The sequence below is a fragment of the Mytilus edulis genome, chromosome 4 (genome assembly GCF_963676685.1).
Source record: "Mytilus edulis chromosome 4, xbMytEdul2.2, whole genome shotgun sequence".
Taxonomy (NCBI): Eukaryota; Metazoa; Mollusca; class Bivalvia; order Mytilida; family Mytilidae; genus Mytilus; species Mytilus edulis.
The window spans coordinates 1703778-1720763 of record NC_092347.1 but is presented as its reverse complement, the minus strand read 5'-3'; the positions used below and the strand labels follow the sequence as shown (position 1 = coordinate 1720763).

Sequence of the window (16986 nt, the reverse complement as noted above, 5' to 3'; positions counted from 1 at the left end):
ATATTCCCCATTATATTGCTGTTTGACAGTTGTCGGAATAATTTCAGCATTAGTTATTGGACATGTGTATTTGTAAATAGGGCATGCATTTTTTTTTAATGAAGAATGAACACAAATTTAAATAAAAATCACAAATAATATATTAAAATATAAATATATAATTTATTCCAATAAAACTTTGATTCTATTTCTGTACAAAGATCACCGAATTAATCATGGCCCCACAGTATTTTTCATTATAGATCTCATAGCATGTACCATTCTTTTCATTGTAGACAATAAAGCGGAAGCACCTGTAAATTTTAAGACACAATTAATTTCCCATAGTTAGTAAAATTTAAAAGTAAAAGCAAGTATTTCATGAGTATACTGAATAAGTATGATTTTAGATTAAAATGTTGGGCCCTATATATAAAGGTACATCGCTATATGTATTAAAAGTTATGCAGCTATGAAGCTTTTAAGATAAATATTTCTTCTGTGTAATTTCTTGTACGCTGTTAATTCTATATTATTACATTGACAGCAAGGCCACAATTAAAAATATTTTGGTTTGCCCAAACCCTACCCAAGGTTGAGACAGTGGGTAGGTAGTTAGGCATTTTTTTTTTAAAAGAAATTGATGTATCGGATGTTTATTAGTCTTCATGCCTATCTGATTAAAATAAAACTTCTTCAAATCAGGACAATAAAAGAATTTGAGTAGGCAGCTTTTTTTCTGGGTAGGTAGGGTTTGGGCAAACAAACCTATTCTTTTTTTATGGCCCAGTGTAAACGATTTTGTGTACACAATAATGAAAGAAAAGTCTATAAGTACATTGAGTGATCCTTTTTGAAATCATAAAAAGAAATTAAATTAGAGGATCTAAAGAGCCGGTGTCGCTCACCTTGGTCTATGCGCATATCATAAACGAAGGACACAGATGGATTCATGACAAAATTGTCTTTTGGTGATGGTGATGTGTTTGTAGATCTTACCTTATTGAACATTCTTGCTGCTTACAATTATCTCTATCTAATGAACCTATGAATCTATCCCAGTAGTTAAAATCTTTTTTTTTAAATTTACAAAATTTAAAAAAATTTATGAAAATTGTTAAAAATTGACTATAAAGAGCAATAATTAAGAGGTCAATTGACCATTTTGATCATGTTGACTTTTTTGTAGGTTTTACTTTGCTGTACATTATTGCTGTTTATCTCTATCTATAAGAATATTCAAGACGTCTGAGGGAAAACAGAACTTGCTTCTTGCAAGGCAATCGCCGTGAACAACATTTGATATTGAGACAAGCGTTTGGTCTTTTCCTACATGAGGCATTTGCCTCAATGTAGTTACGGCCCTGTTAAAAATAAAAGTGAGGTAAGGTTTCCTGAGACTATATACCTCAAGTTAAATGAAACCAATTTTCAGACATTTCAAGTATATTTAAATATTCTATATATACTTTAATTATTAAAAAAATTGGGAAGTGTTTCCAAATTTTTTTTGGGAAAGGAAAAAGATGAATTTATGAAGAATCTGGTGCCATCTCATACTTTCGATTAGACCTGCTGAGTTATTTATTTCCAATACATTGCAAGTCAGGTAATTTATTTTTAAACTACCACAGAACAAACCATTTATTTTTGTGATTTTCAAGGCTGAGTTATTCATTTTCAAAATCCTCCTGCCCCCCCCCCCCCCAGAATATCAAATGGTCGACCCCTTATGATGATTGTGGACAAGTTAGGTTCAATTTGTCGCAGGGGTTTCAGAGGAGAAAATGTTTGTAAAGATTACAAAAATTGACGAAAAGTTTACGATAAAGGGCAATAACTCGTTAAGAGGCCAACTGACCATTTTGGTCATGTTTACTTTTTTTGTAGATCTTACTTTGCTGAACATTATTGCTGTTTACAGTTTATCTCTATCTATAATAATATTCAAAAATAACCAAAAATGGCAAAATTTCCTTAAAATTACCAATTCACGGGCATTTACCCAACAACTGGTTATCCAATTCATCTGAAAATTTATGGGCAGATAGATCTTGACCTCATAAACAATTTTACTCCATGTCAGATAGCTCTAAATATTTTGGTTTCAGAGATATAAGCCAAAATCTACAGTTTACCCCTATGTTCTATGTTTTAGCCATGGCAGCCATCATGGTTGGTTGACCGGGTCACCGGACACATTTTTTAAACAAGATACCCCAATGATGATTGTGGCCAAGTATGGTTAAATTTGGCCCAGTAGTTTCAGAGAATATTTTTGTAAAAGTTAACGACGACGGACGCCAAGTGATGAGAAAAGCTCACTTGGCCCTCCGGCCCAGGTGAGCTAAACAAATGAAAGAACAGAGTTCAAATGTATCCCGTATTAAACAATTTTTATATGTCTAAAGGCAATTACTTTGGCTCTTTAAAATTTTATCAATACTTTAAGAGGAATGAAGGCTTAGGAGTAAATGTAATTTGTAATTTCAAATATATTTACGGTAATATTTTCAAGGAGAATAACTCTTTTAAAAATATTTGATCGGTACTAGTTTGTAGTTACCTTGTGTGTTTGTAGCAGGTCAATCCATTGATCCATACCCATCACTATTGTTGTTTGGCAGTAGAGCACTACAATCATTTACTCTATTTATTCCTATAGACTCCGTGTGGAAACTATTTGTATCTTGGTGGTCATTTAAAACGGATTGCAAATCCAGACCCTGACCATTTCCACAATCGTGCTGAGAATTCGAATTTGGACAAACATATCTTTCAGTATGATCAGGTTGCTGTGAACAGACTCGGCCTTTTGTGGTCTCAGTTTTAAGTGAATCAGTGCTAACCTGTAACAGACACAAAAAGAAAATATATTTACTTATTTGGCATGATAACATATATTTAATCCTTCTAAAACTCACTCTATAAATATTTAAATTACGACCATTAAACATCAGATGCTTACTTTTTGTTGATGAATTCACATGTATTGTTTTTTTTTTTCTCTTCAAAAATCGACAATAAACTTACAACGCCATGACTAAAAATGAAAAGGACAAACAGACAAGCAATAGTACACATAACACATCATAGAAAACTAAAGAACCCCACCAAAACTAGGGGTGATCTCAGTTGCTCCGGAAGGGTAATGAGATGGTGGACATGTATTTGCACAAGCAGGATTTCAGCTGCTGCCTTCATATTAAAGGTACAGGAGGTGAATGGATGACATGTTTTAATAAGGAGAGGATCCCCAGTAATTCCATAACATGTCATTCTATAATCAATTCCTTTTACCTATAACCACAGAATATTCATAATTTCCATTTATCAAGAACTTGAAAATGAGAGTAAAAGTTGCCATGAACCATGAAGATTTGGACCCAAAGGAAAATGCCCAAAGAATCTTATACATATGTTGTCGTCAATTACTCCAACAGGAATCATATAATAAAGTTTGCTAGAACCACAATCACAAGCATCATAAGACAAAGTTTCTATCAACTGCAACCATATGAATTCGGAAAGTCCATAATCACATGGCAAAATCAAATAACAAAACGCATCAAAAACGAACAGACAAGAACTGTCATATTCCTGACTTGGTACAGGCATTTTCAAATGTAGACAATGGTGGATTAACTAAACTGACACAATAAATGAAAAAGTCAAAATATGGGTACATCAGTGATCATCGTATAACAATTCTAAAAGGAACAATTCAACAGAACACAAAAACATCTATCTACAAACACATTCATTGATTTGTGTGTCTGACGTCAGAAAATTTATTCGTCACATAGATTTGTCGTTCAAAGTGCATACAAACAATTTTAAAATTTACATAGGCAATGTAAGCATATAGGGTTAAAAAATCAAAAGTATGTAAGAATAAATTTCATCAATAGACCGAAATTGAAAATAGTCGAAAAGTTATATATAAAATTTATAAGAATCCACAAAATAGTTAATTCCACTACGCGATTGAATGATTTTGACGTTTATGGTTCAACGTATTTTGTAATTCATAATAGAACAATATCATGCTGACGGGATCTTTTAAAGTACAGATTCACGTTATAAGAACCAAAGAAATACAAAAAGTCGCATATACAAAACACGCTACCAAAAAATGAAAGACAATACAAACACATAGACGAGATGTATAAGTACCGAGCCACATCAAACGGATATCACATAAAACCATTCAACAGTAAAAGTAATATTAATAATAGAACAAAGACAAATAAAAGAACTATAAAACACGTTGTTAAAATGATAAACAATACAACTACCGAAATGCTAGAACAAATGTGCTTATCAACCACAAACACAGGAATTCTAGAAAAAAATGGACACCTACAAAAACAGTTTCCAATAATGACCCACAAAAGCAGGACTTTTAGATTCTAATGTAACATCGTTTGTAACGTTTAATTTGTTTGGATACGGTCACCTATTTTCAGGACATCAATTTACAAATTTTATGAATATATATTTGCAAGCGCAGCCGACGTTTGACGGATTTCAGATGTATGGTTTAAGCTCCCACTGCATGCATCAATTGGTGATTCGATGATCGTAAATACCCGTTGGCTGACGCGTTGCCAGTACACTCAATTTCCGACTTTCAAATCATCAACGGATGCCGTTGGAGCTTACGATACAAAATATCCATTTCCTAAATCAAAGATTTCAAATAAAGTACAACAGGATATCATAGAACAAAAGTTTTCATGAACCACAAACACAGGAATCCCATCACAACAGTTTACGCGACCCTCACACAAAAAAAAATCCTTGTTCAAAAGGTTATATGATCCACACACAAAATAATCCTAGAACAAAGGGTTCCAAGACTCCTAAACATGGAAATAATAAAACTTTACATAAACCCCAAGCACAAAAATCCTAGGATAAAAGTTCTTTTAACATGTTAAGTAGATAAAGGCAGATGTGGTGTGAGTGCCAATGAGACAACTCTCCATCCAAATAAGGTATACATGTACATTAATTTAAGTGAGAAAAAAAATCTGCTTTATATACTTTTTTAGTTTGTTTCTTTAAATTCATACAGCATTTCTACCTATGCATTTTGTTAATTATGTGTGAAAAAAATAAACAGAAATACCTAGCATGAAATTCCATAAAACCTTACAAAATATAATGCTGAACTACAATAACAAACAGAATAAAAGAATATAGTTAAGGAGGTAGACTTAGTTTAAGGGAAATAACTCTTAAAATCATCAGTACGTTTGTGTCAACCATTTTTAAAAATATATTCTAAGCTCCTAGGTTACATAGATTATTTTCAATCTGTTTCAGGCAAATGCTTAAAATACATTGATGAACTTGACTTTTACAAACGTACTGATGATTTAAAGAGTTATCTCCCTGAACCAAGGTCTACCCCCTTAAATTCCAATGTCCCGAACATTGCAATATTGTATCCATTCATTAACTAAAAAATTATTTATGTTCGTTTAAATCAATTTATAAATATTTTAGAGAACGAAGGCTTCTGAGCAAATGTAATGGGATTTTTAAAAGTTATAATAAATTTTTCAAGGGGGAAAAACTCCTCAAAAATATTTGATCAGCACTGATTTTGGAAAGTGTCAAAGACTGTGCTGATATAAACCTATCATATAGTTAACAAAGGTACCAGGATTATAATTTAATACGCCAGACGCGCGTTATGTCCACATAATACTCATAGGTGACGCTCAGATCAAAATAGTTATAAAAGCTAAACAAGTACAAAGTTAAAGAGCATTAAGGACCCAAAATTCCCAAAAATGCCAAATACGGCTAAGGTAATCTATTCCTGGGATAAGAAAATCCTTAGTTTTTCGAAAAATTTTGTATAAAAGTTTTGTAACAGGAAATTGATAAACTGACCATATAATTGATATTCATGTCAACACCGAAATGCATAAAAGTTTCATAAGAGTATGACAATAATTGTACACATGAGAGCGCTAACAACGCAATTTTCCAATTAATCAATTTATCATAGGGACTTAACTCTCTTAATTTTTTTTTTATCTGCACTGATGTTTTTTTTTCCTTAACATTGATAATATGTACCTGTATTATAAATTTCATAAAAATCTGGCAAGAATTGTACACACAAGAGTGCTTACAATGCAATGTTCCATATTTATATAACCAAAATTTCCAAGGGCCATAACTCTATAAAAACCAAACCTCGGCACTGATTTTTGAACTCTTCAAAACAATGTGCCACATGTGGAGCAGGATCTGCTTACCCTTCCGGAGCACCTGAGATCATCCCTAGTTTTTGGTGGGGTTCGTGTTGTTTATTCTTTAGTTTTCTATGTTGTGTCATGTGTACTATTGTTTTTCTGTTTGTCTTTTTCATTTTTGACCATGGCGTTGTCGGTTTGTTTTAGATTTATGAGTTTGACTGTCCCTTTGGTATCTTTCGTCCCTCTTTTGATATAATCGAATAATATAAATTTCAAAAAATCGGGCAAAAAGTGCTCATCTGACAATGTTCATATCATTAATATTTCCAAGGGCCATAACTCTTTTTAAATTAATTGATCGGTACCTTTTTTACGAAATCGTTCAAAAAACTGCTAATGTTAACTTATGATAAAAGTTTCAATAATATCTGGCTAAAATATACACATGAGAGCGCTAACATGGGAATTTTTAATATAATAAATCTTTCCAAGGTCATACCTGTATTAAAAATCAATGTTCGCATTGATTTTTTAAACTCGTCTAAAACATTGCTAAATTAACATATGATAAAACTGTCATAAACATCTGTCAAGAATTGTGTTCGTGAGAGCGTTAACAAGACCGTATAGACAGTTGGACGATCAGTATTTCTATGCCCCTGCAACGAATTTGCAGGAAACAAAAATGGAAGTCATAATGCTGACGGCATTTTGTAGAAGAAAATGGTGGGTTAACCCTGGTTTTATAGCTATCAAACCTTCCAGGAACTAAATGATTTTAGACAATTATTACAAAAATATGAGCAACAATACATTGATACCTGATTGTCTATGGAGCTACCTTGGTCGCTGTTTTCAAGTTCTACATCATTTATTTTTAATTTACCGAAAAGATAATTTTCATCAACAGTGTCTCTGCCAACTATTTCCTGTAAAATAAATATTCAAATAAGTTTTGAAAAAAGTAAAATCACAAACATACTGAACTCCGAGGATAATTCAAAACGGAAAGTCTCTAATCAATGTGGCAAAATCGAATGCTCAAAGACATCGGTCATATTCCTGACTTGATACAGGCATTATCTTGTGTAGAAAATGGTGGATTAAACCTAATTATAGCTAGCTAAACCTTTCACTTGTATGACAGTCGTATACAATTCCATTATATTGACAACAATGTGTGAACAAAACAAGCAGACATAATAGGTAAAATATAAAAAATAGGGGTTCAGCAGTTAACGTTGTGTTATTATGATAATCACTATAAAACAAACAGATATATAAAAATCATTTACCATGACACAATAACACAATGACGGGGTGTATTATAACAGAGCAACGTCACGTGCAAGTAATAAACCCCCCAAAAAACACAGACAAAGCACATTAGCGAAAAAATAAAGACAAGAATGCAGAAATTATCATAGAACAATGAGAAAATGATAGGATGTATAAGTACAGGGCCACGTCATATGTAAATGTAAATTAATAATAAAATTATGTAAATAATGTTTGTTTTTTCAAATTTATTTCCCAAATATTTCCAGTTATTTTTCACTTCCTATTTTTAGTACTTCCCAGAAGTTTACTCCATTTTTTTATTTTTTCATTTCTTGACATCCTACTTTTGATTTGGATATTATTTTATGGTAGAATAACCTTTAATTTTGTATCTGAAGAATTTTGTGAATAAGTTGAAGGTGCTGCACCATCAGGAGGCTCTCTATTACCAGGCGTCTGCATTGTAGTACTTGTTTGATCTTTATGTGGAAGGATTTTGTTTTCCTTCATATTGCGCCGTGTAAAAGGCGTTACTGTGCTTGGAGGAGTGGCTACTGATGATGTCAGACCAACACCTGTTTGTGTTGTGCTTTGGCTGCTTTCAACATGTAGACCTGATGTAGTTGTTGATGATGATGCTGGATTTGTTGCTATGGGAATAGTAGCTGAGTTGTTTGAATCTAACTCATGTGTCGAGCTGTCATTGGATTGCATCTTAGCAAGATTGTGTTGATTGCCTATGCACGATTGTTGATGTAAAGGAATTGCATTATCAGATCTATTTGTTGTATTCTGATTCACAGATTTTAATATGCTGTTAATTTCAGATGGTTCATTCGGTTCTCCATCGCTTTCAATACAACTGATTTCTGTCATAAACAAACATAAATTTGATTTCGTGCAAACAATTAATCATATAAAACACAATGACAAGGTTACAATTACAAATCACATAACTACCTGCAACATGAGTAAATTTATAGTAAGCTAATAAAAGCAGCATGATCCAAAAAGGTGCGATTAAAAAAAAAAACATCAACAAATCGACAGCATGATTTATATTACAACATTGAATGAATAGAATGCAATTCAGTTCTTTAATAGCTTAACAAATAATCCACATCAACACAATGATATTTATAGATTATCGGTGATCATCTCAACGAGATTGATTTCTTGCTTGAGCCGGGACGGCGAAAGCGAGAAAGGCAATCGAGTTGAGATGAACAATGATAATCTTTTTATCGCTATTTTACCTATAACGACGTTGTCAATTTCATGTCAATTTCGTTAGCAACGCCACGTGCATGCTTGGTTTCTAGCGATAATTTTCCATCTCAAGCGAGTAGCATGATATGAAAATTATCACAAAAAAAAGAAAAATGCACAAAATAGCGATAAGTATATATATATATATATATATATATATAAGTCTGAAAATTACTCCAAACAGTGTTAGAGTTAGATTTTCTACTGACAATTTTTTGTTCGTCCCTCAGCGGGATTCGAACTCACACCTTAGCTAAAGCACCAATCGCTTAGCCTATATATATATATATGAGTCTGAAAGATTGTATACACAATCTTTCAGACTCATATAATTTTTCCTGTTTGTGTAGTATTGTCTATTTTGATGATCCAATACCTATAAAGTTTACTGGTTGGTTGATTCTTATAGACTCTATATATATATATATATATATATATACTCAGACGTACTTATGAATATAATTATTTTCTGTGACTGTATCTTACATTAATTTGTAGGATCCTTTACTATAGATAATTTAGCTGATCTGTAACAATAACATCTTCATGCCTTATATATCATGTACTGTAGTACGCCGCTAGATTTAAACTGACGTGGAAAGGTAACACATGCCCACCGAAAGCTCTTTTATGAGAGCCCAGGTGGTCGTGTGGTCTAGCGGGACGGCTGCAGTGCAGGCGATTTGATGTCACGATATCACAGTAGCATGGGTTCGAATCCCGGCGAGGGAAGAACAAAAAATTTGCGAAAGCAAATTTACAGATCTAACATTGTTGGGTTGATGTTTAGACGAGTTGTATATACATTATGTACACAGCCATGTATCACCATCATTGATGGCGATCCGATGGATACATCTGTTGTAGGGTTGTCACTGACTCAGACGTACTTATGAATATAATTATTTTCTGTGACTGTATCTTACATTAATTTGTAGGATCCTTTACTATAGATAATTTAGCTGATCTGTAACAATAACATCTTCATGCCTTATATATCATGTACTGTAGTACGCCGCTAGATTAAAACTGACGTGGAAAGGTAACACATGCCCACCGAAAGCTCTTTTATGAGAGCCCAGGTGGTCGTGTGGTCTAGCGGGACGGCTGCAGTGCAGGCGATTTGGTGTCACGATATCACAGTAGCATGGGTTCGAATCCCGGCGAGGGAAGAACAAAAAATTTGCGAAAGCAAATTTACAGATCTAACATTGTTGGGTTGATGTTTAGACGAGTTGTATATACATTATGTACACAGCCATGTATCACCATCATTGATGGCGATCCGATGGATACATCTGTTGTAGGGTTGTCACTGACTCAGACGTACTTATGAATATAATTATTTTCTGTGACTGTATCTTACATTAATTTGTAGGATCCTTTACTATAGATAATTTAGCTGATCTGTAACAATAACATCTTCATGCCTTATATATCATGTACTGTAGTACGCCGATAGATTAAAACTGACGTGGAAAGGTAACACATGCCCACCGAAAGCTCTTTTATGAGAGCCCAGGTGGTCGTGTGGTCTAGCGGGACGGCTGCAGTGCAGGCGATTTGGTGTCACGATATCACAGTAGCATGGGTACGAATCCCGGCGAGGGAAGAACAAAAAATTTGCGAAAGCAAATTTACAGATCTAACATTGTTGGGTTGATGTTTAGACGAGTTATATATATATATATATATACAACTCGTCTAAACTTGTATATACATTATGTACACAGCCATGTATCACCATCATTGATGGCGATCCGATGGATACATCTGTTGTAGAGTTGTCACTGACTCAGACGTACTTATATATATATATATATACAACTCGTCTAAACATCAACCCAACAATGTTAGATCTGTAAATTTGCTTTCGCAAATTTTTGGTTCTTCCCTCGCCGGGATTCGAACCCATGCCGAGGGAAGAACCAAAAATTTGCGAAAGCAAATTTACAGATCTAACATTGTTGGGTTGATGTTTAGACGAGTTGTATATACATTATGTACACAGCCATGTATCACCATCATTGATGGCGATCCGATGGATACATCTGTTGTAGAGTTGTCACTGACTCAGACGTACAAATTTCGTTGTAGAAGGGTCTAAAAACAGCACAAACAACATTTTCCAAAAGACCAAAAAAGTGAAAAAGTATATTTAAACAAAACGCATTTGACTAACAGGTCGAACAACTGATGTTCTTTAACCCTGCTGACTGCCATTGGCGATTGCCAAATAAAATTGATCACAAGATGTAACAAAATGGATCTTAATATAAATTTAATACTAAACAGAAAAAAAAATTAACTTGTGGCCACGATGTTATGCCACAAACATACGGTGCTGCCTTTTTATTTTTCACTTTAATCGGTCCTGCCTTTTTTTTTTTAGTTTATCCTGACTTTTTTTTACCTAAATTGTCGTCCTGACTTTTTGATTTTGCAAGTGTCACATCCTGACTTTTTTTTAACTCAAAACTCCTGTCCTGCCTATTTTTTTCAAATTTCATCCTAGCCCCACTCCCCCCCCCCCCCCCCCCCATAAAAATCAAATGGTAGCTCCCTTAGGGATCGAAACGGTATTGGAAGGCCATATAAAAAGTACCCTCATTTTTAGAAAAGTAACCTCATTTTTAGATAGACTCTTGAATTTTAAGAGTCAATATAGGTGAACGGATCATATAAACCGGAGGGAAAATATGATACAAGCCCAAACGAAAAAATATAAACGAGTCTAAATTGAAAACTACGTTCAAACCTATGATTGCGTTGGATAAAAACTGAAATTTTTATACGTGTGCATGTAAAACAAATTTCGTTGTAGAAGGGTCTAAAAACAGCACAAACAACATTTTCCAAAAGACCAAAAAAGTGAAAAAGTATATTCAAACAAAACGCATTTGACTAACAGGTCGAGCAACTGATGTTCTGTAACCCTGCTGACTGCCATTGGCGATTGCCAAATAAAATTGATCAAAAGATGTAACAAAATGGATCTTAATATAAATTTAATACTAAACAGAAGAAAACAAGAATGTGTCCACAGTACACGGATGCCCCACTCGCACTATCATTTTCTATGTTTAGTGGACCGTAAAATTGGAATAAATTCTCTAATTTGGCATTAAAATTAGAATGATCTTATCAAAGGGAACATGTATACTAAGTTTCTAGTTGATTGGACTTCTACTTTATCAAAAACTACCTTGACCAACAACTTTAACCTGAAATTTGCACCATCATTTTCTATGTTCAGTGAACCGTAAAATTGGGGTCAAAACTCTAATTTGGCATTTAAATAAGAACGATCATATCATAGGGCACATGTATACTCAGTTTTAAGTTGATTGGACTTCAACTTCATCAAAAACTACCTTGACCAAAAACTTTAACCTGAAGTGGGACAGACGGACGAACGAACGGACGGACGGATGAACGAACAGACGGACGAACGGACGCACAGACCAGAAAACATAATGCCCCTCTACTATCGTGTCGTAGGTGGGGCATAAAAATTAACTTGTGGCCACATTAACTAATAACTAAACACATACTGCAAACATAACTAAAGAATGAATACATCCGACATAAATAACGACCTACATTAAATTCTGGTTAATAACAAGTCTGTTGTACGTTTGAATGATTGGTAGAAATATTTAAAAAAAATGTAACATACGTCTTTTACCTTTTTATATGCTTATACAAACTTAAACGGCGATAAACGCTTATAATAATAGGGCTTAATGTACACTCTCGTTATTGCATTATAACAATCACACTATATGAAATTGTCTTCAAAAGAGTTGCGGAAGACACCAGAGGAACAGTCAAACTCATAGACCGAAAGTAAACTGACAACTTCATGGCTAAATAAGAAAAGACAAATAGACAAATAATAGTACACAAGACACAACACAGAAAAAATAGAAAACTAAAGACTAAGCAACACGAAACCCCACCAAAAACTGGGGGTGATCACAGGTGTTAAAGAGGGTAAGCAGATCCTGCTCCACATGTGGCACCAGTCGTGTTGCTCATATTATTACAAATCCGGTAATATTATACAATCTAAGATATAGTAAAAAAGTAAAATCACAAAAATACTGAACTTAGAGGAAAATCAATTCGGAAAGTCCATAATCACATGGAAAAATTAAACAACAAAACGCATCAAAAACGAATGGACAAGAACTGTCATATTTCTGACTTGGTACAGGCATTTTCAAATGTAGAAAATGGTATAAAGATGATATCACACCATTTATACATTCGTGGTCCATTGTATGACACCCAAGATATTTTTGAATAAACTGAACTTTCTCAATATTCTGAGCATTATGAACAACCACATATCTCACTGCAATATCATTAAATACTACTTATGAACGTATCAAACAAATTTAAGTATTTGAAAACATTCAAATATAAGGATGATACTTCTGATTTCACGGCAAATACGCTTTCCTCTTTTCTTCTTTGCTCAACTAATTCGTTTCTACGTGTTTCCGTAATAATTCAACAGTATACTTCAGCAATGTCAATAGCATAATATATTGAATCTTAAAAAGTAAACACTGGATCATAGATATTTTCATAAAACAAATTATATGTATATATACAGACACACACGTTAGCAGTATTATTTAACTTTACTTTCCGCTATATACTAGTAGAAGATAATCTCTCATTTGATAATACAACAGTTGGTGACTATGTTGAACGCATCTACCCCATCGAACTTAAGATAAAGGAAACAACAGACACAGTAATGTTTGCCTCATATATTGACTGACATCTAGAAACTGATACTGTGGGTCGGTTGAAAACAACACTTTACGTCAAAAGAGATTATTTCAACTTCCAAAATTGTGATCTTTACATTTCTATGTACCATCAATAAAGTAGTTCTTGAATACTGAGTATTTATCTACCACTTTATACGATATTCTAGGGCTTGTATTTCCTCTAAAGATTTGTACCATCAATCCAGTAGTTCTCGAAGACTGAGTATTTATCTACCACTTTATACGATATTCTAGGGCTTGTATTTCCTCTAAAGATTTGTACCATCAATCCAGTAGTTCTTGAATACTGAGTATTTATCTACCACTTTATACGATATTCTAGGGCTTGTATTTCCTCTAAAGATTTGTACCATCAATCCAGTAGTTCTTGAATACTGAGTATTTATCTACCACTTTATACGATATTCTAGGGCTTGTATTTCCTCTAAAGATTTCATTTATTATGGGTTTTCGTTAACAAGGGTTATTTAAGGTGGTACCTAACACTACACGGAGATAACTCTGTAAAGTCAGCTAATAGTTATCAAAGTACCAGGATTATAATTTGTACGCCAGACGCGCGTTTCGTCTACATAAGACTCACCAGTGACGCTCATATCAAAATATTTATAAAGCCAAACAAGTACAAAGTTGAAGAGCATTTAGGATCCAAAATTCCAAAAAGTTGTGCCAAATACGGCTAAGGTAATCTATTCCTAGGATAATCCTTAGTTTTTCGAAAAAATCAGTTTTGTAAACGGGAAATTTATAAAAATGACCACAACATTGATATTCATGTCAACGCCGAAGTGTTGACTACTGGGCTCGTGATACCCTCGGGGACGAATCGTCCACCAGCAGTGGCATCGACCCAGTGGTGTAAATAGTTATCAAAGTACCAGGATTATAATTTTGTACGACAGACGCGCGTTTCGTGTGTATTTTAGTCCAGACGCCATCTAATTACCTATCGATTTGACCTCAGATGACCATACAAGCGATGTAAACATAAATAAAGATATGGATAGACTAAACCAACACGTAACACGTGCAATTGGATTTTTATAGGTCTGTTTGATTTTATTTTATAGATTAAAAATAGGTGTTTCTCATTGTTTTTAACCGTATAAGAATGATTTTATGTGCATCGATTTAGTAATCACATGATTTACCGTAGTTTCACTTTCATTGTTGACATTCTTTTTCTTTTTAAAATAACCAGTTCACGTACAATGCATGCGTTGTCAATCTCTAGCTAGGGGTTAAATTGAAGTTCACATGGATAAGGATTTAAAGAGGTCGACTCATTCACTTGCAAGTGAATTTCTAATTATCAATGTTTCTTAGCGTAATTTGACAAAATTGAACCTTTTTGGCTGCAAAAAGCGAATAGACCACTTTCGAGTTCATCCGTCACTGGAAAAAACTCGTCAATTATACGCGCCTTTATGACGTCATTTACCAAATAGAAGGGATCGCCTGTATCCCTGCACTATTAATATTCAACAAGCGTCTTAGTGATTCTCATTTTGCAGGATAAACTAGAAATAATATTTGTTCTGTAGGTACTTAATCACAATTCCCTAATAACAGCAGTGCTGAAAGACAATTTTGAGAATTTAACTTGTCGAACAATTCGTGCAATATAGCTTTGTACTTTTCCAACCACTCGCTCAACATTAGAACGGAAATGACGACGCCCCTAAACGCACGGATGATGTTCACTAAAACCAAACTTTTTGACGGAAATGCATCGAACTCGAAAGTTGTCTATTGTCATTTCACTATTTCACTTTCATTATTGATTGAACAGAAAAAAATCAAATTTTAGATTTTTTATATATCTCGTAGCTAGTGCCCCTTTAAAGGGTCAAAGTAAATACTTTGTCAAAATTTTATGAAAATTAAACCAGCCAAATTAATTTTAGTGAAAGTGTTGGGTACCACCTTAAACAAGCGTTTCAATTGGAAAAGTTAAAATCATTTCTTTGTAAGTTTTACAGAGGCCATCACTAATTATTCCATAACGGTCAACCAACTCGTGATGGCCAATATGCGTTTCATAGATGATAACGGGTATATTCCTAATGTCGTAACCACAATCCCCATTTACAGAATGTGACTTGCCGAATTGGACTTATCACTGGGTTTGGACTAACATGAGTAACACGAAGGACCTACTTACCATTCCGATCACCTGAGATCACCCTTAGTTTTTTAGTTGGGTTCGAGTTGCTCAGTCTTCAGTTTTCTATGCTGTGTTTTGTGTACAATTGTTTGTCTGTTTGTCTTTGTAGCCATAGCGTTATCAGTTTACCTTCCATTTTTGAGTTTGAATGTCCATATGGTATTTTTCGCCTCTCTTTCAAAACTTATTGTATATCGAAGCTACTTAGAAAGCAAGAAAGCATACTATTAGATAGTTAAAATGTTATCAAAGGTACCAGGGTTATAATTCAGTACGCCATATCAAAATATTTATAAAGCCAAACAAGTAAAAAGTGCAAGAGCATTGAGGATCCAAAATTACACAATAAAGCCCTTGGTCACATTCAATGCGTGACACTTTATAGCACGCTCACATGAATCTTGATTATGAATTCTATGAAGCTGTAGTTTCAAAGAAAAGGAGATAAAATTTGTTTAATATATACGGAATCACAAAACAACTTCAGCTAGTATTTTAAAAACAAATACACAAGTCATTCAAACAAGTAAGATTTTTTTTTTAATATTTATCTATGAAATGTCAAATTAATTAAGAGTGTTTTTATGGATTATAACCTTAGCAACACATAAAGCATAGGTTAAAAGGACTACTATCATTTCAATTATTTATGATTTTTAAATAATATTTTACCTTGTATTCCAACATGAGGTATTTGAAGGTGTTGGTGATTGCCAAAAATATTTTTAAACTTTTCCCACTCCTCATGTTCATTTTGCCAGTTGTCACTAAAGGATAGACCAATCATTGTATTGAAAGCCTCTGGAAGTATTTGATCTGTTAACTCTAAATCTATGGCAATAAATCTATTCAAATCATTCTGGTCTAACAATTTAGCAAATGTAGCATGAGACGAGTAATTTCCCCAAGCATCATTTAAAAATCCTTTTGTACACAAAACAACAATAAATCTCGATGCATCCACTGTGGTAAACAATTCACCAAATATATTACTCCCTGCTTTGGCATTACGGTCGTGATAATAGCTTTTTAAACCCCATGTTTCCATTTTTTCTACTGCAAACTTAACAAATGTATAGGACAATACATAGTCGCGGTCTTTTTTGCGTTTGCTACTCTGCTTAGGTCTGTTATAAAGAAACATGGCACTATATGTTCTTTCCTTTACATCTGCCATTGCTGTATACAAATACAAAATTCAATTTTCAGAAAGTAGGCAGGTGTTTAACAATGTACACTGTTCGATTCTCCAAATAGCCTTAAG

The 16986-nt window shown here is 33.7% G+C and overlaps 1 protein-coding gene across 1 annotated transcript; it reads right to left on the bottom strand.

The window, feature by feature from the left end:
- Positions 1-142: 142 nt before the first annotated feature.
- Positions 143-16986, bottom strand: LOC139518724 (uncharacterized). The gene is made up of 5 exons (XM_071310222.1): positions 16395-16986; positions 7857-8347; positions 7019-7126; positions 2546-2828; positions 143-293 (listed from the first exon to the last, which is right to left on the bottom strand). Exons 1-4 carry the CDS (start codon positions 16897-16899, stop codon positions 2565-2567), a joined length of 1368 nt encoding a protein of 455 aa, XP_071166323.1. The 5' UTR covers positions 16900-16986; the 3' UTR covers positions 143-293; positions 2546-2564.

Excerpts from the sequence above, each read along its gene's own strand:
- LOC139518724 (XM_071310222.1), bottom strand. The coding sequence starts at position 16,899 with ATGGCAGATGTAAAGGAAAGAACATATAGTGCCATGTTTCTTTATAAC. Across the intron at positions 8,348-16,394 it reads ACCTCATGTTGGAATACAAG|AAATCAGTTGTATTGAAAGC; the intron begins GTAAAATATTAT and ends TGTTTATGACAG. Across the intron at positions 7,127-7,856 it reads CTTCAGATACAAAATTAAAG|GAAATAGTTGGCAGAGACAC; the intron begins GTTATTCTACCA and ends TTTATTTTACAG.